The 20,101-nt window shown below is 64.5% G+C and overlaps 3 protein-coding genes across 4 annotated transcripts; 1 reads left to right on the forward strand and 2 right to left on the reverse strand.

Moving 5' to 3' along the window:
- The first annotated feature begins 1,514 nt into the window (after positions 1–1,514).
- On the forward strand, positions 1,515–3,922 carry OAZ1 (ornithine decarboxylase antizyme 1). Its single transcript, XM_047094994.1, is given in 6 exon segments — positions 1,515–1,729; positions 2,632–2,698; positions 2,700–2,786; positions 3,010–3,182; positions 3,266–3,351; positions 3,506–3,922. Coding segments are annotated over 6 exon segments (693 nt in total). The 5' UTR covers positions 1,515–1,583; the 3' UTR covers positions 3,640–3,922.
- A 1,905-nt stretch (positions 3,923–5,827) lies between these two features.
- Positions 5,828–10,354, reverse strand: PEAK3 (PEAK family member 3). 2 transcript variants are annotated; one of them, XM_047094993.1, is made up of 4 exons: positions 10,160–10,354; positions 9,572–9,859; positions 8,570–9,111; positions 5,828–7,286 (listed from the first exon to the last, which is right to left on the reverse strand). In XM_047094993.1, exons 2-4 carry the CDS (start codon positions 9,651–9,653, stop codon positions 6,504–6,506), a joined length of 1,407 nt encoding a protein of 468 aa, XP_046950949.1. In that variant the 5' UTR covers positions 9,654–9,859; positions 10,160–10,354; the 3' UTR covers positions 5,828–6,503. The 2 variants fall into 2 exon arrangements, with proteins under 2 accessions (XP_046950949.1, XP_046950948.1); XM_047094992.1 differs by lacking the exon at positions 10,160–10,354 and having other exon boundaries at positions 9,572–10,153.
- A 6,077-nt stretch (positions 10,355–16,431) lies between these two features.
- On the reverse strand, positions 16,432–18,267 carry LINGO3 (leucine rich repeat and Ig domain containing 3). The gene has a single exon (XM_047097440.1). The coding sequence runs from the start codon at positions 18,223–18,225 to the stop codon at positions 16,444–16,446; it is 1,782 nt and encodes a 593-aa protein (XP_046953396.1). The 5' UTR covers positions 18,226–18,267; the 3' UTR covers positions 16,432–16,443.
- Positions 18,268–20,101: the final 1,834 nt, after the last annotated feature.

Consider the following 20,101-nt stretch of genomic DNA (forward strand, 5'->3'; position numbering starts at 1 on the left):
ACCAGTGGCAGGTCTGGATTCCGGACTCTTGGCCCAGAATCACTCGTCAGTGCAAAACACTGGAGAGCCATCAAGAGACAAAAAAAAAAAAAAAAAAAAAAAGAAAGGAAGAAAAAAGATTTCAAAGCTCAGGGGCTCTTCTGGCGTCAAGAAAACAGGACCTTCGTTAGAACAAAGATACTAACCCTACAAATAGTGAGAATATTGAAGCAGCACCCCAGGGTGGGTGGGAGGGAGCCCGCACAACCAAAGCACGCGTCTCTGCATACCAATGGAAAACGATTAGGAAGTTCACTATCAGCAATCCACCTGCTTTTAATTTTCACTGGGAGCTGCAACTCTAAACGAAGTCATGGCTTAAATATTCTTTCCCAGGAAAATTCTTTGGTTGGCCCACTACATGCAATCCTTAACAGTTTAGAGGGAGTCTTGATGACGCATGGAGGGAAGCTGTAAATCGGACATTGTTTTCCTTGGGAGTTACTGTATAACAAACAGTGCGATGGGCACGGAAGGGAATTCGGAGACACCCAGGGGTTCAGCGTACGTGCTCTGGAGAGTGAGCTCCTGCTGGTCTGGCAATCATTCAAGGTCCCTTTGGGGACAAGTTTGTGGCTCTAACCCAAATGGACATAGTAGAATGAAATTAAAACGAGAGGCAGGAATTGTGAAGACAAAAACCAAATAGGAGCGGCTTCAATGCTAGGTAACGCTTCGTTCGGAGCCTCTATGTAAATGTTCCGGAAACCCAAGACCATGAAACAAAGCAGGACCTGCAAAAATCAGCATTTTCCCTGGTAAGTCCCAGAGTTAGCTCGCAGAGTGCGCTCCTGCATTTAAGCGCGGGGAGTGGCACTTCTGCCCGCGGCGGGTCTGGTGCACGCGTGAAACGATGAGTTTCCCCGCGGGGACGCCCCGCATCGGAGCTCCCGAGGGTAAGGCTCCGTCCGAGTCCGCCAAATGCGTCTCTAACCCTGAAGCTTCGCTTTCTAATTGCAGCCGTCTTAAAACGTGAAACACGAAAGCAGAAAACCCTCGTTAGGCCCGATCCTTTCGGGGTGATTCCTGCAGGTAATCCTGCCCGGGGGGGGGGTGGCTCTGGGACCCCTCCCGCAAATACCGGGGGCCTCTGTCGTCGCCCCGGAAGGGACGAGGAACGGGGAACCAGGGCGGAGACGCAGCCTCCCGCCTCCCGAAGTCGCACTGAGCGAGGTGCCCCGCCCCCAGGCCCAGCTGACGCGGGCGGGGGGGACGCGCAATGCGTTCTCCGGGCCACGGCGCCCCGCCCCCCGAGAGCCCGCAGAGCGTCGTCAGGAGCGGGGGCAGGGCCCAAGGCGGCCCCGCCCCAACCCCGGCCTCCCGCCAATCAGACGCCGAGAGGGGCGGGCACGCCTGCGTTTCCGGGGGCCCCCGTGGCCCCGCCCCCTCGCGCGGCCGCGCTCCAGACGGCGAGGGGGCGTGGCCCGGACACAGCGCCTATAAAGGCGGGCGGCGGCGGCGGCGCCATTTTGCGAACGGCGAGCAGCGGCGGCGGCGCGGAGAAGCGCAGCGGAGGTTTTCTGGTTTCGGACCCCAGCGGCCGGATGGTGAAATCCTCCCTGCAGCGGATCCTCAACAGCCACTGCTTCGCCAGAGAGAAGGAGGGGGATAAACCCAGCGCCACCGTCCACGCCAGCCGCACCATGCCGCTCCTCAGCCTGCACAGCCGCGGCGGCCGCAGCAGCGAGAGGTGAGCGCCCCGCCCCCGCCCGAAGCTTCCAGAAGCGCGGCCGCGCAGGCCCGCGGGGCGCCGGCCACGGAAGTCCGGGGAGCCCGAGGTCCGCCCCTTTGTCGAGGCCATAATCGCGGCGGGGGCGGGGCGGGTGCCCACTGTCCTCCCCCACCCCCCCCTACTCCCGGCGGCCCCTAGGGGTCCCCGGGGCCCGGCGGCGATCGCATTTGGGGGGCGCGAGAGTCCCTGGGACGCGGGGCGCTGTGCGCTGATCTGGGGGGCGGGCGCGGTGTCAGGGGCCGGGGGGGCGGGTCGGGGGCGGGCTGGCCCGAGGCCGACTCAGGCCCGCGCGAGTGCGTGCTGTGCGGGCGCGGCCGGCTGTCGTTGACCGCGGGCCCCCCCCCCCCCCCCGCCGCGCGGCTGCCCTCGAGACACCCCCCACCCCCGGGACCCCGCCACGTAGACGGCCGCGGTTCGGGGGGCCCCGGATGGGAGCCGCGCAAGATGGAGGCGACCACGGAGCCTGTTTACGCCGCGCAGCAAATGGCTGCTGGCGCTCGGGCTGCGCCGATTGTGAAAATCTCCCTCGGGGCCGAGGGCCGCGGCGGCGAGATGACGCAACCCCGGGGCCGGCGGGGGGGTGGGGTGGGGGCGCCCCGCTGGCCGCCCGGGGTGCCGCCCGGACCCCACGAGCCCGGCGGGGCCGGCCGACGACGAAGGGAGAAGGGGAAGTGGAGCGGGTTGGGGAAGAAACGGGAAGTGGCGGCGGAGGCCGAGTCCGGGTCTGAGGCCCTCGGGGGGGTGGGGGGGTGGGGGACGGGAGCCGGGCGGCGGCGGGGTCGCTGTGCCGGCGCCGCCCTGACAGGCGGAAGTGGCGCCGGTGTCACCGCGGCCCGGCTCACCGGCGCCGTCGGCTGCAGTTCCAGGGCCTCCGTCACCGCTTCTAACTGCTGTAGTAACCTGGGTCCAGGGCCTCGGTGGTGCTCCTGATGTCCCTCACCCACCCCTGAAGATCCCAGGTGGGCGAGGGAATAGTCAGAGGGATCACAATCTTTCAGCTAATTTATTTTACTCCGTGAGTATGCTCGCGCCGCCGGGGGGGGGGGGGGCGGAGGGGGGGGCGCACCTGCTTCCCCGCGCGGTGCCTCCTGGGAGCCAAGGTCCCCGAGCCACTTGCCCCTTCCCCCTTCCCCCAACCTCGTCCAGATGTCCGCGCGCCCCGGGGGAGGGGGACGGGGGCCCTTCTCCGGGTTGGTTGCTGCGCAGATACCAGGTGCGGACTTGGGGCGCCCCGGCAGGATAATCGGCTGAATGTAACAGAGGAACTAACGTCTAACAACAAGACGAGGGTCCTGAACGTCCAGACCAGGCTCACGGGCTCCAAGCACATCGACTGGAGAGCGGTGCTGAGTGGCGGCTGCCTCTACATCGAGATCCCAGGCGGGGCCCTGCCCGAGGGGAGCAAAGACAGGTAGGGGCCCGGGGCTGCCCCCCGCCCCGGGGTGGGGGGGGAGGGGCGGGGGCGTGGCCAGCGGGCTCACGCGGGCCCTTCAGCTTCGCAGTTCTTCTGGAGTTCGCGGAGGAGCAGCTCCACGCCGACCACGTCTTCATTTGCTTCCACAAGAACCGCGATGACAGAGGTGGGGGTCTTCCCGGGGGGGAGGGGGGGGCAACTGGGTCTGCAGAGGTGATGGGAGAGGGTGTCGTCGCCCCCAAGCACCGGAGCCTCCGGGCGTCTGGTGATGGGCGCGCGGCCCCAGGGCGGCGGTGTCTCTGACGGTGTCTCCCCTGCAGCTGCCTTGCTCCGGACCTTCAGCTTTTTGGGCTTTGAGATTGTGAGACCGGGGCATCCCCTTGTCCCCAAGAGACCCGACGCTTGCTTCATGGCCTACACGTTTGAGAGAGAGTCTTCGGGGGAGGAGGAGTAGTGGCCGCGCCGCCCGCCGCCCTGGCGCTCTGCCGAGGGAGCCCTCGGAGCCTTGGCTGCGGTCCCTTTGCGTGTCTTGCTTTGCGTGGCCGGCGTGACCGACTGCTTCGCCGAGGGCGCAGGCGGCAGGGTGCTCGCCTCTGCTGGGTGTGTCCGCATGTTGTGATTGTGCAAATAAATGCTCACTCCAAATTAGCAGTATATTTCCTGAAGTTTAATATTGTGTTTGTGATACTGAAGTATTTGCTTTAATTCTAAATAAAAGTTTATATTTTACTTTTTTATTGCTGGTTTAAGATGATTCCAATTGTCCCTGTACTTGGAGAAGGAGTTTATTTGAAGGCTTTTGGAAATCTTCGGTCTCTGATCTTGAGAAGATAGGTGTTACTGCTCTTCCAGTGCTCGAAAACCTGAATAAAAGTGATGACACCTACAAGACCCGTGTTGGCTCAGTGGTGTTCAGCCGGCCACTGTCCCCACCGCCCGCGACTTGGGGCGGCGGGCGTAGTGTGCCCTGAGCTGAGTGGCCCTTGTTCCGGGTGTTGGGGGGAAGCCAAGGCTGAGGTCTCGCCCTCCGGGCTATGGCCGGGTTCCTGTGGGCTGGGAGGCCCTTCCCGGGCCCTGCTTGGGCCGTCTCTGAACCCCACGCTTTCTCAGTCCTTCCCAGCAGCCCCACCCTTGAACCTTACTTAGGTGCCCTTTGCTGGGATGCTGGCTGGCCCTGAAGTGTCCCCTCTGCCTGAGGCTGGGCTTATTCTGGTGGCTTGGGGCGCGGCCCCGGTGAGGTGTGGCCAGGGCTCCCAGGTCGGCCCCCAGGGGACTGTCCAGGCTAAGATGTTGGGCAGTGTCTGGGACGTGGCCCCACCTTAGCACCGGTGCGGACCCCGAGTGCACCAGTACCCCTTGGAGAGAGCCCTGCGTGCTGTGCTGTGCTGTGCTGGGGCGGGACTGCGGCCTGCCCGGTCCTGGCAGGTGGGGGTGGGGGGCAAAGGTGGGGAAGCCGGAGGGGCCGGCAGTAGGCGGGCTAGGGGGAGGGGCCCTGAGGCATTCGATCGGCGGGACCGCAGTGCCACCTGCTGGCTGCGTCTGGGAGCGTGGCCCAGGGAGTCACATCCAGGCCTTGGCTGGGAGACAGGCTGGAAAAGGGGGGCATCTTTTATGGAGCAGGAAAGGTACTTGGAGGGCTTGGAGTGTCTCTGGGGCTGGAGAGGCATGTTCAGCTACCTGAGGGTGCAGCCGGTCTTCAGAGGCGTGAAGGGACAAAGCTGGACAACACTCCAGTGCGGGGAGTGCGAGTGTGGACAAGGGGCTCGAGCTGGGGTACTGAATGAAGGATGAGTAGGAGTCAAGCACAGGCCTTGAGGGGAGAACGATCCAGGGGAGGAAACAATTTGGGCAAGGTCTGGTGGCCAGAAAGCTCCGAGGATAGGCAATGTGGCAGGAGGGGTTGGCCAAAGAGCTTGTGGAATGTTGGAAGGAGCCCCACTGTATTCTGAGGGTATTAGGGAGCCATGGGAGATGTTTGAGCAGGAGAAGACCCTGGTCATACCGGGGGATTAGCCGTGGTGGGGGAAGGGAAGTGAGGGGCATGACTGGAGTCCCCAGGCAAGGGTAGTGGGACCCCTCGGGGCTTCTGTGTTCATTTTTCAGAGATACTCTGTTCTTTTCCTTAGGTTCCCTGATGAGTCTTCTTGCCAGGTGATTGCATCATCCTATGCTATTAATTAAACACCTACTGTGGGGGCGCCTGGGTGGCTCAGTCGGTTAAGCGTCCGACTTTGGCTCAGGTCATGATCTCGCGGTCCATGAGTTCGAGCCCCGCGTCGGGCTCTGTGCTGACAGCTCGGAGCCTGGAGCCTGTTTCAGATTCTGTGTCTCCCTCTCTCTCTGCCCCTCCCCCGTTCATGCTCTGTCTCTCTCTGTCTCAAAAGTAAATAAACGTTAAAAAAAAATTAAAAAAAAAACACCTACTGTGTGTTAAGCCTGGCTTTCTGCCCTCAGGGTGCTCCCAGCCTGATGGGTGAAGTTCTTAGGTGACAGATAATGACGTAAATACTTCAGGTGGCGACAGGTGTTCTGGGAGGAGGTGGGAGCAGAGTGAGGGGCGAAGGTGGGCCCGGGAGGGGCAACTTTGTTCGGAGCAGGTGAGATTTGGACGGTCTGGCAGAGGGAACAGCTCATGGAAAGGCTTGGTGGCTGGACAAAATTTAATTTCACGGAGCACCGGGGAGGGGGCCACAGCGGGTGCAGAGACTGGCAGGGTGGCATTGGGGCAGGTGAGTTCAGACTCCTCTGGGGGGGGCTCTGCCGGGTGGGCTGGTGTCTCAGGTTCTGGGGAGCTTTCCCTCCCCCCTGGAGACCCCAGGCCATTCTTTTTTTTTTTTTTTTTTAAGCCATTCTTGACAGGGACGTTCACACTCAGGATCACTGGCCGTCCTCAGCACAAGGGGGTGCTCCAGGGCCAGAGATGCCTCTGCTACCGGCGTCGGAGGGACCGTGGGCACCTTCTCATGAAGACAGTGACCATCAGACTCCAGCACTAGAAGGGCATCCTCCTCGCCTCTGCCGGGAGGTGGGCGGAGGGGTCCCACCCTCTCACAGAGACGGTTGATAGGGAGTGTTCACAGCTGGGGGAGGGCTGGGCCGTCCAGCATCAGGAAGCTTCGGGAGGCGCCGGCCATTAGCCCCCTGCCTTCCTGGGGACGACTTGGGCCTAAGTCCCCAGCACCGCAGGGGGCAGGCACCCCAGAAGAGGCGTCCACATTCCCTCACTGTCGCCTGGCCTTCCGGCCCAGGTCCCCTGTGTGCCTGCCCCTCCCCTCCCCCCCCGCCCCGGAACAGACAGGCACGCGGCCCTTGGAGGCGTCAGTCCCACAGCAGTGCCAGGGCGTGGCTCAGCGAGGCCTCGGTGGCCTCGGCCAGGTACTCACAGCACAGCCAGTCCTCCAGGCCGGGCAGTTCCCCACCCGAGGCCCGCTCGGCCAGGTGCAGGACCAGCAGCGCGCGGCGCACCTGCAGCCAGGGCCCCAGCAGCGCCCCCTGGCGGTGCAGCTCGGGCCCGGGCCCCCAGAGCAGCGCCTGCAGCGCGCCGCGCGTCTGGGCCGCCGAGGGCCGGGAGCGGGCCAGCCGGGCCGCCAGAGTCTCCAGGCCGTGGGCCAAGGGCGTGGCTGAGGGCGCGGCGAGGCCGAGGAGCGTGCGGAGCAGGCGGCCCAGCTGCGGCGCGTGGGCGCCCGGGGCTCCCGGCGGCCGCGGGCGGACGCGGCCGAAGTCGGCCAGCAGCAGGCGCGGGGGCCCGGCGGCCGCACAGCCCCGGGGCGCCGCCAGCAGCAGGTTCTCCGGCCGCAGCTCCGCCAGGGCCGCGCCGCGCGCCTCCAGCTGCTCCAGGGCCGCGCTCAGCTGCAGCAGGAGCAGGGCCGCCGCCCAGGCCAACTCCGCCGGCCGCCGCCGCGCGCCCACCTCTGCCAGCCACTGGGTCAGCGTGCGCTCCGGCACCTCGGCCGCCAGCGCCACGGGGCCCGTCCAGGGCGCCCCGGGCAGTGCGCCCTCGGGCACCAGGCCGCACAGCCCCTGGAGGTTGAAGTGTGGGGGCAGTGAGGCCTGCAGCTCCAGGCCCCACGGGCGAGGCTCCTCCGCTCCCGACTTGGACACCTGCGGGGGCAAAGGGGGGCCGTCAGGGCCTGACCGCCGAGACCCCGGCCGAGCGCCTCCACCTGCCCGCCCCGCCCCCGCTGCGGTTTCCGGTGGCGGAGGTGGGTTGCCTCGCCTCGGGAAGCAGGGGTTCAATGTGAATTGGGATGTTCGTGGCCCACGTGATTTTAGGGAGAGCGACGCTAAGGAGGGTGGTGTTCAGGGGTCAGACTGTGCGGCCTGCCAAAGGCGCGGGTTCTTACCGCTCCGGGCAAGGGCAAGGGCAGGGGCAGGGGCAGGGGCAGGGGCAGGGGCAAGGGCAGGGGCAGTGGCAGGGGCAGGGGCAGGGGCGGCGAAGGCGCCAGGGCTGGGCCTGCAGTAGAAACGCAACTGCGGCCACGGTATAATTAAAACTTTCCAGAAGCCTCATTTTTAAAAAGCGATAAGAGATGTGAACGTAATGTTCACAGTAGTTTTTATTTGACCGGATATATCCAAGATGTTACCACGGGCCGGTCATCAACATCAAATCTATGAACGAGGGGTTTTACATGACAGTAATTTGTAGATACTAAGCCTTGGTGATCTGGTGTATGGTTGGTCCTCAGAGCACATCCCGGGCCGGACCAGCCCCGTTTCAAGTGCTCATAAGTCCTACGTGGCCGGTGGCTGCAGGACCGGCCAGCACACGGCTCTTTCTAGCAGGTCAGGAGAGCATCAGCTCTGGGAATGAGATTCGAATCGCCAGGGGAGGGTTTTTGTGCTGAACACACAGCCAGCGAGAACCTTCTCCCCACGACGCTCCAGTCTGTAAAAATTACGGGCCTGCACTAGCACGTTTTGTCAAATGGGTGAGGTTCCCTGGTGGTGTGGTTTAACAGGAATCTTGTTTTTGTTGTTTTTTTTTTTTCCTGAGTGGCGCATAAAGGACAGAAGCGCCCTTAGGACAAATGTGGTGATGCTGGCATCACCCAGGAGTCCGGGACTCCCCGCAAATGCTCAAGGCACAAAGGAAACGCTCCATACGTTTGGGCAGCTCCTGACGAGGATTATTCAGTGCGGTGAACGCAGCGGCTTTCTAGCGGCAGGGTTCGTCCGAGACTGGTTACAATGCAGATTCCTAGGCTCCTGAGGGGCATGGGGGGGGCGGCAGACAAGACCCCAGCCATTTGCATGTCAGTGGCCCCACGCCTGAGAAACGTGGCGCTGAGGGCTGTGTTAGGCCATCGCCGTGCGTGTCCCGGGTTGTGCCTGAGATGGAAAACTGGAGACTTCGGAGGAGGTGGGGTGGGGGCAGGGCTCACCTTGGCCGCCAGGAGGTGCCACGACTCGTCGCCCACCCGCACCATGCGGTAGTAGAGGGCGTCCCCACTCTCCACGTAGGGCGAGCTGTCCAGGAGGCGGAAGTCGTGGCCGGGGTGGCAGGGGCCCGGGTGGCCCCCCAGGAGCCGGGCCTCGAGCCGGGAGCGCACAGTGCGGAGACCCTCCAGCTGCCGGGCCTCCAGGACGGCGCGCGCGGCCTCGGGGCAACTCAGGTCGTGCCAGGAGAGGCCCAGTGAGGTGTCGAGGGAGCCGAAGGGCGTCTCTGCACGGGGACAGGCTGGCCGAGCTTGGCCGTCATCCGCCTGGCGCTCGTCCACACTGTGGGACCCCACAAAGGGCCTCCGGGGCTGCCTTTCCGGAGCAGGGCTGCGGCTGGCGGCCCTGTGGCTGGGCAGAGACTGGGTCCTGGACAGGGTCTTCTTGGGCAGGGGTGGGGGCAGGGGCTGCGGGTCAGCCGAGGGGGGCCCAGATTTCCGGGGGGGCCGGCAGGCCTTGGAGGGCAGCAGGTGGGCGCGGACCTCACCTGGGGGGAGGGAGGGGGAGCGGGGAGGGGGTGAGGCCTCGCAGAGTCTGGGGCCTCGGGAACCTGACTCCACCCCTCGGCCTCGACTGCCTCAACAACGCCCGGTGCCCCGTGGGGGTACGAACACCACCCCCCGCTTACAAAGGAGGAAACCGAGGCCCGGAGGAGTGACAGATCAGTGCTCGAGAAGTGTCCAGCCCACAGCAGGTGGTCCCCTTTGCCGCATGGCTCTGGCCAGATGACCCCCCCGTGAATTCCAGCTTCCTCATTTTTGCAAGCTGATGATCCCAGCCTTTTCTTAACAACGTTTTATGAAAGATGGGGAAACAACCACTCTGAGTGAGCTCAGCCGCCACCGGGCAGGGGGCTCCCTCGAGGGTGACGAGAGACTCAGCCCTTCAGCTCAGCCACCCGCCCCCGCCAGCCCGCGTCCCCCAGCCAGGGCCCCGGGGTGGCTCACCGAGGTTGCCGTAGGTCGGCTGAGTCGGCCAGGTGGGGGCGTCAGGTGCGGGGGTCTCTGTGGGCGGCGGGGGGCTGCTCATGCTGAAGGTCAGAGTTGGGGGCGTGCGTGGGCAGGAGGAGGACTCCAGGGGGCGTGCGCGGGCGGGCCCACGCGGGAGTCAGGAGGGCTCCGTGGCGTTGGTGGGGGTGCAGGGACCCGGGCAAGAGGGGCGGTCTTGGTCTTCTTGCCCGGCCTTGACCTGCTGTGTGGCTCTCTCTGGGAGGGTTTGTCGCCCTCTCTGGACTCCTGTCCTCATGGGGCAAGCAGGAATGTCACCCATCAACTTTTCAGGGCAGGGGGAAGGACCCCGTGCCTCTGTGACACGGACAGAATAGAATGTCCAGCTTCGAATGCGGGCCATTGGTGGTGGGGGGGGACAGTAGCCAGGGACCCGCTCGGGCTTCCGTCCCAGAGCTCAGCTCCTCTAGCCCCCTCGAGCCAGGCAGTGGGCAGCGGCTGTCCCCCCCCAGATTCCTGGTCACCCCAACCTCTGCAAGGTGCAGCATCTGCCCCCTCCCTGCCGAGCACCCCTCCAGGAGCCCCTACCTGCAGAACTGGAGTGACCAGGGGCAGGGGGTGGGCCTTGGGGACAGACTCCGGGCAGCTGCCACCCCGGCCTGCCGGGACAGTGTGCCTGCGGCCGCTGTGGTCCGGAAGTGCCGTGCAACTGTCAGACCGCAGGCCGGTGTGGGGGCCTCTGTGCCACTTCCCCAGCCTGGCGCCCCGCCCGCCCTCCCAGGACACCTCCCTCAAAGGTGGGGAGGGCATTCCAGGCAGAGGGCGCCGCCTGGGCCAGGAAGGGGGGCCCCAGGGCTGCGAGCAGGGGGGGTGACATGGGCAAGGTGCAAGGGGTCACCCCAGGGGGCCGGCGGCCAGACAAGTTAGGCTCCCCGCCTTCGGGAGGGCAGAGAGCCCCGGCAGCGCTGGGGCAGCGAGAAACACCACCGCCACTGGGGTGGCTCTTTCCTCTCTCTCTGCTTTCCCTGTCCCTCGTGCAGGGCGGCTGAGAAGCCCCCAGCGCACCAGCCCCCCGCCCGTCCCAGCTCCACGGAACCCGGCTGTGTTCTGACTCGCTGTGTGACGTTGGGCAAATCGCCACCCCTCTCTGTTCCGGGGAATAAAGGAGAGCAGTTCCCTTGTGCTGCCTCACGACAGTCACACCAGCTGGATTCTTCCTTAAAAAACGAAGGGGCGTCTGGGTGGCTCAGGAGGTTAAGCGTCCAACTTCGGCTCAGGTCGTGATCTCGCGGTTCATGGGTTCGAGCCCCGCGTCGGGCTCTGTGCTGACCGCTCGGAGCCTGTCGCCTGCTTCGGATTCCGGGTCTCCCCCTCTCTCTGCCCCTCCCCCACTCGTGCTCTCTCTGTGCCGCAAACGTAAACAAATATTTTAAAAACTTTTAAAAGCCAGAATCATCTCACTCCCCACCGGAAGCAGATGAAGCCGCTCCGTGAACCCCTTCCTCGCGGGTCCCCTGCCACACCCAGCTGCGATTTGGGTGGGCTTCGACGCCGGCGGCGGGAGGCGGGGTGCGGGCTCCAGGAACCTCGGGGCCGGATCCCACGAATCCTGGGCTGTCCCAGCTGGGACCAGCGGGGCTGAGCAAGCGGCCTCCTCACTGCCCAAACCCTGATCGCGGGTTCTCGCCCTTCCCTTCACGAGACCCTGGGGGCCAGCAGCCAGGTCACGGCTCTGAGCCACGACGGCAGGGGGGAGGGGGGCCGTGCCACACTCTCCCCTCAGGCGCAGGATTTAAGGCGAGGCCAAAAAAACCCCACTCGGCAATCCGGAGAAATAACATTTTACCGTCATATTTACGAAGCCTCGTTGGCTCTGGCCACGGGCTGGCGGTCTGTTTTCGTGAATGAAGTTTTATTAAGAACCGGGGCCGCGCGGGGTCACGCCAGGGCAGATCCCGTTTTTATCTAAAAGATGACTGTTTCGGTCACTGTGCATACGGGACATGAACTAATTTTGTTTATGGAATGCTGGTCCTGATGAGTGTTCTGGGCGCCCCTTAGATGCGGTGCCCGAGGTGAGCGGTTCACCCACCCCGCCCCGGTCCCAGCCCTGCTGTGACAGCCGTGTGGCCAGGCCGGGGGTGGCGTGGGGGAGGGGCGAGCAGATGGCCAGCCTGGGACAGGGGTGAGATCTCCAGGGGCTTCTCCACCAGGACAGGGCAGGGTGACAAGCAGGTGACGCATGGGGACCCCCTGCCTGCCTCGAGCCGGCCTGTGCCCGCAGTGCCCCCCGACCCTCCGCGGGAGGGGGGAGCACAGGGCCTACTGCCGGCACCCCCCTGAGCCCCACTGGGCAGGCCTCCCCCGAGGCTCGGGAACGGGGACCGCTTGCCTCGGCTCGCCACGAAAACTGGCCATCCGCCTGTGAGTCGTCCCGTGCCCGCCCCCGCCGGCCGCTCGGCCTCCGTGTCGGGCCCTCTGGGGACTGTCATCTTCCGTCTGACAAGCGGTCACCGGGTCCTGCGGGAGCCGAAGCCAGGCTCTGCGCGTCTGGCGTGGCCCAGCGTGGCCGTGGGATGCTAAGTGCTCACGATTTCACATGCCGCTGGCCTTCCCGAGAAAAACGCTCTGGTTTTTGCGACGGGCAGGGTCACGGCCCCCCAGGATGTCCAGGTCCAGATGTCCGGACCCTACGAACCTGCTACGTGTCGTGGCGGGGAAACTGAGGCTGCAGGTGCGACTGAGGCTCTGCTTGTTAGACGAGGGGGTGATGGCCCTGGGCTCCTGGGGGCCCAGCGTCCTCACAGGTCCTCACAAGAGGGAGGCAGAGAGACGGGGCGGACCCCGTGCTGCTGGCTGTGAGGGTGGAGGAGGGGCCGACGGCCAAGGATGCGGTGCCTCCAGAAGCCGGAAAAGGGGGGAGACGGGGCCCCAGGGGAAGCCGGCCCTGCTGACTCATTTTACAGGTTTGAGCTCCAGGGCTAATGAATCTCAGTTGTTTTAAGCCACTAAGTTTTGTCACCAGGGCTCACAGCTCCGGGACTCCCCGGAGAGGGTGCTGGCTGGAGGAAACTGCCCTCCTTCCTAGCTCCATCTGGGAGGGGAAATCGAGACAGGGATGTTCAGCGTCCCTGCCCCGGGCCCACGTGTGCTACCTGGACCTGTGTCCTGTGTTTTGGGGGACCCCACGGACACCCTCTGAGGGGCCCCTCCTCGGTTTCCAGCCACCAACAGGCCGGGTCCTCTTTAGCTGGGCCTAGGCTGCCCCAGGAAGGAGGACCCCTCAGTCACGCCCCTGGAATAAGACGGGATTCAGGAAATCGTGGGCCTTGAACCCGGTTCAAGGGGAAGGGAGGCTCTGAGGGAGGGTCCCGTGGCCCGGCACCCTCGCCTCCCGGCTCCTTTTTTAAAAAAAAAAACAACTTTTTTTTTAACGTTTATTTATTTTTGGGACAGAGAGAGACAGAGCATGAACGGGGGAGGGGCAGAGAGAGAGGGAGACACAGAATCGGAAACAGGCTCCAGGCTCTGAGCCATCAGCCCAGAGCCCGACGCGGGGCTCGAACTCACGGACCGCGAGATCGTGACCTGGCTGAAGTCGGACGCTCAACCGACTGCGCCACCCAGGCGCCCCTCCTGGCTCCTTTTAAATCAGGCATGGGGGGGGGGGGCGCATCCCACAGCCCTGACATGTCCCCAGCTTCAAATGGGGAACTGAGACCCGGAGTGACACCGAGTGGCATTTGAGAACTGCCCCTGGCCACCTCGCCCAGGTCAGAGTCTGCTGACCACTCTGACTCGGCCTACCTCTTTCCGGAAAGAGCGCGGGCTCTCGGGAGCGGAGTTTCCAGCTCAGACGGGCTCTGGGCCCGAGTTTCCCCACTCTGCAGTGCGGATAAAGCTTCCTGCTCTCGGAGGCGCCTGGCTGGCCCCGTCGGAAGGGCCCGTGGCTCTTGATTTCGGGGTCGTGGGTTCGAGCCCCACCTTGAACATAACATGCTTAAATAAATCTTTTTTTAAAAAAGCTGCCTGCTTTCTCTCAGAGGCCTCAGAAGCAGGGAAACCGATGGGACCCCTTAGAAGAGGAGAGACACCCCCGCCCCCACCCCCGGCCTGGAGGAAGCTGCCAGCTGTGAGGGCGCAGCAGGAGTGCCCCACCTCCCCTTAGCTGGGGGCTCTGGGCAGATGCCCTCCATCCTCTGGCCCTCCCTGTGCCTCTGTGTAAAGTGAGGTCATGACAGGACCCGGCTCCCAGGGTGTCACCTGCATGGCAGGAGCTGGGGAACAGCACGCGGGAACAGCTCGGGCGCTCCCGAAGTGCTACTGTAACGTCATCTCAGCAGGCCGCTGAGTTTGTCACTCCACAAACACCTGTGGCTCAGGGCCAGCTCTGGGGCCAGCTCCGGGGCTGGAACGAGACAGTTCCCCCTGGGGACCCCAGAAGCCACTGCTTCCTGCCCTCACTCCTCCCATGAGAATTAAAAACAAAAAAACTGAGTCTGTTATTAAATCAGCTTCATTTTATTAGATTCCAACCAAATACAGCAGGAGGGGGCTGCGGGGCTAGGGGGCTGCGGGGTGCTGGGGGGCTGGGGGTCTTGGTTCCTGTTAGGATGGGGGGCTGGGGGGGGTCTCGGTTCATGTTGGGATGGGGGTTGGGCAGAGGGGGTGGGAGATCCCACTTTGCTGACTTTCGGTCAAGTCCTAATGCTGCTGTGAGAACACACCCCTCCCATCTTTGATGATGGTAAAGGCACTTGGATGTCATTTTGAGGGGCCCTTGGGGTTATGGCAACCAAGGTTAGGAGGATGTGAAGGGGGAAAGAAAACTAGTCAGTTCTGCCCAACTCGGGTGGGGTTTGGGGTCGCAGGACACCCCCTTTGGCCGTCACTATGTCCGCCACGAGTGAGGTTGAGGCGGGGTCAGCGGCCCGTCACCCGGCCCCGCTGGCCCGTTTGCGGCCGTGGGAGAAGGACCAGGGCGTCCCGAGGCTTCCAGCCACACAGCCCAGGGAGAACGGCCCGTACCCCCTTCCGAGTTCCGTGTGAATCCTTTGCCCAAAACCCCCAGCGTTCACCCAGCTTTGGCTCCTCTCGGAAAGATCTTGAAGGATCCAGGATCCCAGTCACCCGTGAAGCCCATCCATGGGCCTGGCCTCTGTATATGCGGCGGGGGATCTGACCTCAGACCCATTTTACAGATGAGGACACTGTAGTCCAGGTGGTTCTCAGTCACCAGATGAAATTACCCACGTGGGCAGGAAGAGGGCTGGTTTTGAGCCTTCCTGTAAGGTCCTTAAGAATACTGTCCCGACCTCCTGGCGGGCGGCCAAGCTCCTGACTAGTCGAGGGGTCCCACAACATCTCCCGCGCCCCTTCCTCCAATGATGCCCCGTCATCTGGCCCGGGTGGACGGTGGGGGCAATAATCAGCCTGGGAGAGGCAGGGTCATGGATGGAGCCAGTGTGGTGTCTGAATATTTCTGCAAAACCTCAGTTCCTGTTGCTTACCCCCAGTGACGGGGAACTCGCTATCTGAAGAGTAAAGGGGCAGTGACCTTGGGCAAGCTCTTCCTCAGCCTGAGCTGTAGTCTGCCCTCGGCTCCCTTGATCTTTAGCGCGAGTTCTGCCCCAAAGAGGCAGACACCGAGGGACCTCTGCTCCCAACAGCCGGGTCCAGACCCCCCCTGCAGCCTGCACCCTGTCCTGGCCTGGTTCTCCATGGCTGCCCCTGTAGCGCACCTAACGGGGACCCCAAGAACCTCCCACACTCTCTGGCCTCGCTCCCCACACGGGCCGTGGGTCACAGGGCTGGGCACGGTAGGGCCACCCTCGGGGCTCATCTGAGGCTGGCTCAGCCGTAGTGTGAACTCAGGGTGGAGGGTCACCCCAGAGGCCATGCTCCCGAGCCAGGGGCCAGGGCAGCTGTGCCTCCCGTGTGGCATGGGCACGGGAAGCAGGTGGCAGCCGTTAGGGGTGCCGGAGGGCGCTAGGGAAATGGCTTGTAGTGGGCAGCCCGCCCTGCTGGGCCAGGGGTCCTGGTGGGAGGGAGTCTGGGGGCGGAGACGGGGGGCTAGCATGCCGTGTGCTGGGCCCCTGGGGGGAGCATTTACGTGCTCAGCCAGACTTTCCTCCGCCCCCGAGATGCCCGGTGGATAAGGAGCTGGGTGTGAGCCGAGCGAGTCCTGGCTGGGAGCCGACTGTGTTCCCAGCGTAGGCCGGGCACGTCCCAAGGGTGAGCTGTGTGTCTCGGGTGGGCCGTGTGTCAGCTGCGAGTGTCCTGAGTGCGAGTGGGGTGTGTCCCAGGTGTGAGCGGTGGTCTCCCGAGAGCCGAGAGGCGGGCAGGCCCGCCGGGAGCTCAGCGGCCGGGCGCACCTGTTCAGGGTCAGGCGGGTCGGAGGTGTGAGCGCTCGGTCTCGGAGCTGGGTGTCGGTTGTGTGTCCTTGGTGTGAACGCGTGTGTGCCGCTGGATGTGAGGTGCGGTGTGGGGCATCCGGGTGTGGCCCGTATGGGCTTTCGCGGGCCTCCCCCCGGGGGCCGGGTTGCCCTCCGCGCGCTGGACCATCTCCCCCCCCCCTCCCCCCCCCGTGTGAACTACTTGCTCTGGGGAGGAGGTGGGGGGGGGCGGCTCCGGCCTCCCACCCCGCCCAGCTCGGGACCCCGGCGGGGGCAGGAAGACGGGGTGAAACCTTTAGAAAATGCTTTGCGAAACAATGCAAAAATGCGTCCTGATGAAAAAAGTCCTGTGGTCGGGTCTCTACAAAAAAAGGGGAAGTTCCGCCAGGGGGCGGCCGCGGGGAGGGAGGCCCCGCCCCCCGCTCCGGGAAATGCATAGGTGGTGTCAGCCGCGCCCGCGTGGGGGCGCCCGGACCCTCAGATCATCTTCATGGTGAACTTGCGCGCCCCCCCCGGGCCCGCGGCGGCGGCCGGCCCGTCCACCTTGCGGAAGGAGTACTCCACCGAGAAGTTGTTCTTATGCTGCCCGCGGCCGCGGCTCCACGCGAACAGCAGCAGGAAGCAGAAGAGGACGACGCCCAGGAAGGTGATGCAGCCCATGGCGGTGGACACCAGGATGCTGGTGAGGTCCAGCGGGAAGCGCGCGGCCGCCTGCGTGTCGTTGCGGCCCTCGCCCGGGGTCCGGTTGGCGGCGGGCTCGGGCTGCACGGTCAGCGTGGCGAAGTAGGTGTCGTTGCCGCCCGCGTTGCTGGCCACGCACGTGTACGTGCCGCTGTCCTGCGGGCGCGCGCCGCGGATCTCCAGCGTGCCCCCCGGCAGCACGCGCGCGCGCCCGGCGCCGGCGGCGGCGGTCACGGCGCGGTGGCGCGGCGTCACCCAGGCCACGGTGGGCGCGGGCTCGCCCTCGGCGCGGCACTGGAAGCGCACGTCGTCGCCCGCGGCGGCCGTGACGCGCTGCAGCCGCCGCTCGCGGATCTTGGGCTTGCGGCACACGAAGTACTCGAAGAGCACGGAGTCGGGCAGGTTGCGCAGCGCGTCGCCGCGGACCTCGGCGGGGGTGGCGCAGGCCGGGAGCCGCCCGTCGAAGTTGAGGGTCTTCCGGCGCTGCACGATCCAGAGCAGGCGACAGTCGCAGGCCAGCGGGTTCCCGTCCACGCGCAGCGTCTCCAGCGTGTTGACCGAGTGGAAGGTGCTCTCCTCCAGCGTGGACAGCAGGTTGTTGGAGAGGTTGAGCAGGCGGATCTGCCGCAGCCCCAGGAAGGCCTGCGGCTCCACCACGGCCAGCAGGGCGCCGGCCAGGTGCAGCTCGCGCAGGCGGACCAGGTCGCGGAAGGAGCCGCGCGGCACCGTGCTGATGGGGTTGTGGGACAGGTTGAGGCAGGTGAGGTGGGCCTGGTGGCGGAGCGCGGCCGCCGGCACGGCGGTGATGTTGGTGTGCGTGACGGACAGCGAGGTCAGGTTGAGGCCCTGCAGGCTGCCGGCGGCCACCTCCTCCAGCAGCGGCCAGTTGTCGATCTCCAGGTGCAGCAGGCCGGGCAGCCTGCGGAAGTTCTGGTCCTCCAGGGCGGCGATGGCCAGGTGGCGCAGCCGCAGGGCGCCCAGGCCCCGCAGGTGGCCCAGGGACTCGCCCGACAGCGCCGTGAGGTTGCAGCGCTCCAGGGTCAGCTCCTCGAGCGCCAGCAGCCCCGCGAAGGCGCGGCGCGAGATGAACACCAGGTGGTTGTCGCCCACCTCCAGCCGGCGGAGGCTGCGCAGGTCCTGGAAGGTGTAGTCCAGGAGGATGACCAGCTTGTTCTCGCTCAGGTCCAGCAGCGTGAGGTTGTCCAGGCGCGTGAAGACGCCGGGCGGGATGAGCTTGAGCAGGTTGCCCCGGAGGCGCAGGACGCGCAGGCGCGGCAGGTTGGCGAAGGCGCCCGGCTCCACGTGCGCGATCACGTTCTCGCTCAGGTCCAGCTCCTCCAGCAGCGGCAGCGCGGCCAGGTCGCCCGGGTTCAGGCAGCGGATGCGGTTGCGGCTGAGCTCCAGCAGGCGCGTCTCGGCCGGGATGCCGTCGGGCACGGCGGTCAGCCGGCGCCGGGGACAGGCCACCGCGCGCGTCTGCGCCGTGCACTCGCAGCGGGCGGGGCAGCCGCCGGCCGGGGGCGGCGCCGCGGGCAGGAGCAGGAGCTGCAGGCTCAGGACGCACAGCCAGCAGGTCATGGTGCGGAGCCTGGGCCTAGGGCCGCGCCACCATCCTCGTGGGCACCTGAGGGTTGCGGGGGGGGGGGGCAGCGTTAGCACGCGTGCGCAAGACGCGGTTATCCGCCGTGGGGCCCGCAGTCCCGCCCCTGGGCGCGCCCCCACAAAACCTGTGCCCGCAGTACCCACCACGGCCAACAGGTGCAAACCACCCAAACGCCCATCAACAGATGAACAAAAACGTGCTCCATCCACACGGAACGTCACTCGGTCCCCAGCAGGAGCGAGGCGCCCGCCCCCGCCGCCCCGCGGACGGACCCCGAACACACGGCGCTCAGGGAGGGAACCGGGCACGAGAGGCCACGCGGGGTGCGAGTCCGCGGGTGTGAAACGTCCAGAACAGGCTCATCCACGGACGGGAAGGGGGCTCGTGGGGGCCGGGGGAGGGGGTGAGGGGTGACAGCTCACGGGGACGGGACTTCTTTTGGGGGTTGTGGAATGTTCTGGATTTAGATGGTGCTGATGGTGGCACAGCTCTGTGAATATACTAAAAGCCGCTGAAATGTATACTTTAAATTTTCTTAATGTTTATTTTTGAGAGAGAAAGGAGTGTAAGCGGGGGAAGGGCAGAGAGAGAGAGGGAGACACAGAATCCCAAGCAGGCTCCAGGCTCTGAGCTGTCAGCACAGAGCCCGATGTGGGGCTTGAACTCACTAACCACGAGATCATGACCTGAGCGGAAGTCAGACGCTTAACGGACTGAGCCACCCAGGCGCCCCTGAAATGTATACTTTAAGAGGGCAAGTTTGTGTTATGTGAATTTTATCCTAATAAAAATAAATTGCAAGAGGAAACATTTACTGAACTGGAGAAGAACTTCACAAATATAGGTTAAATTTTGGGGTACAGCCCCCCAGAACACTTACTGGGTGCCTACTGTATACCAGTCTCCAAACACACTGATGAACAAGGCAGATGTAGACCCTGCCCTCCTGGGGTTCACATCCACCCTGTGGGGATACAGGTGGTCTAAATATTCCCCCCTGCCTTCCCCCCCGGAAGCCTTACCAGGCCCCCCCCTCCACCCGTCTTGCCCTTCCTCAGTTCCCTGTGTCTACACCGGTCCAACCAGCACATGGAATTACAGGTTAAAGCCCTGTTCGTTGTCTGCTCCCTGTGGATTGTAACCTCTCCAAGGCACCTGTCTTCATCACTTCCGGTTTCTCAGAGCCTAGACCCGGCACCTGCTTGATGACCTTCGGGGCTCAGTCAACACAAGCAGCAAGACCAGAGAATGTGCCCCGGGTGCTCTGAAAGGGAGAGTCGGTGATCCTGGGGGGAAGGAGGTGCAGCTGGAAAGGTGACACGTGAGCTGAGACCCAGATGTGGGTGGACCTGTGTCCCCCCCCCCAAAAGACACGTGGGGCTTAACCCCCGGTACCTGTGAACGGGACCTTGTTCCACTGACTGCTGTCCTATCACAAGAGGGAAACTTGGACACACACGGATGCGCCCAGGGAGTGAGGCCACGTGAAGACCGAGGTGGGGGTTGAAGTGATGGGTCAGTAAGCCAAGGGTTGTGGGGAGCCCCCGAAAGCTGGACGGGGCAGAGAGGATCCTCCCGTGGAGCCTTCCTTCGGAGGGGACGGGGCCCCGCAACACACTGACTTCAGACTCGGCCTCCGGGGCTGAGAGAGAATAGATTTCTGTTGTTTTAAGCCACTCCGTTTGTGGTAGTCTGTTGTGACGGCCACGGGAAGCTAACGCAGACACAAAGGACGGTCAGGGAAGTGCCCGCGGTGTCCGGGGAAGGGAGGGCCGGGCTGGGGGAGCAGCCAATGCAAAGGCCCTGAGGCAGAAGGAGTGAGTGAAGGGGTTGGGGGAGGGAGGCCAGATG

This window comes from Lynx rufus, unplaced genomic scaffold, assembly GCF_022079265.1.
Source record: "Lynx rufus isolate CCGP_SWC_20201006 ecotype Redwood Valley unplaced genomic scaffold, mLynRuf1.p SCAF_4, whole genome shotgun sequence".
Taxonomy (NCBI): Eukaryota; Metazoa; Chordata; class Mammalia; order Carnivora; family Felidae; genus Lynx; species Lynx rufus.

Bases quoted from the DNA above. Each gene is read 5' to 3' on its own strand.
- PEAK3 (XM_047094993.1), bottom strand. From the start codon at position 9,653: ATGAGCAGCCCCCCGCCGCCCACAGAGACCCCCGCACCTGACGCCCCC. The intron at 9,112-9,571 runs GTGAGCCACCCC...CCCTCCCCCCAG, and splicing joins GCCGACCTACGGCAACCTCG to GTGAGGTCCGCGCCCACCTG. The intron at 7,287-8,569 runs GTGAGCCCTGCC...TTGCCCCCGCAG, and splicing joins GGCACCTCCTGGCGGCCAAG to GTGTCCAAGTCGGGAGCGGA.
- LINGO3 (XM_047097440.1), bottom strand. From the start codon at position 18,225: ATGACCTGCTGGCTGTGCGTCCTGAGCCTGCAGCTCCTGCTCCTGCCC.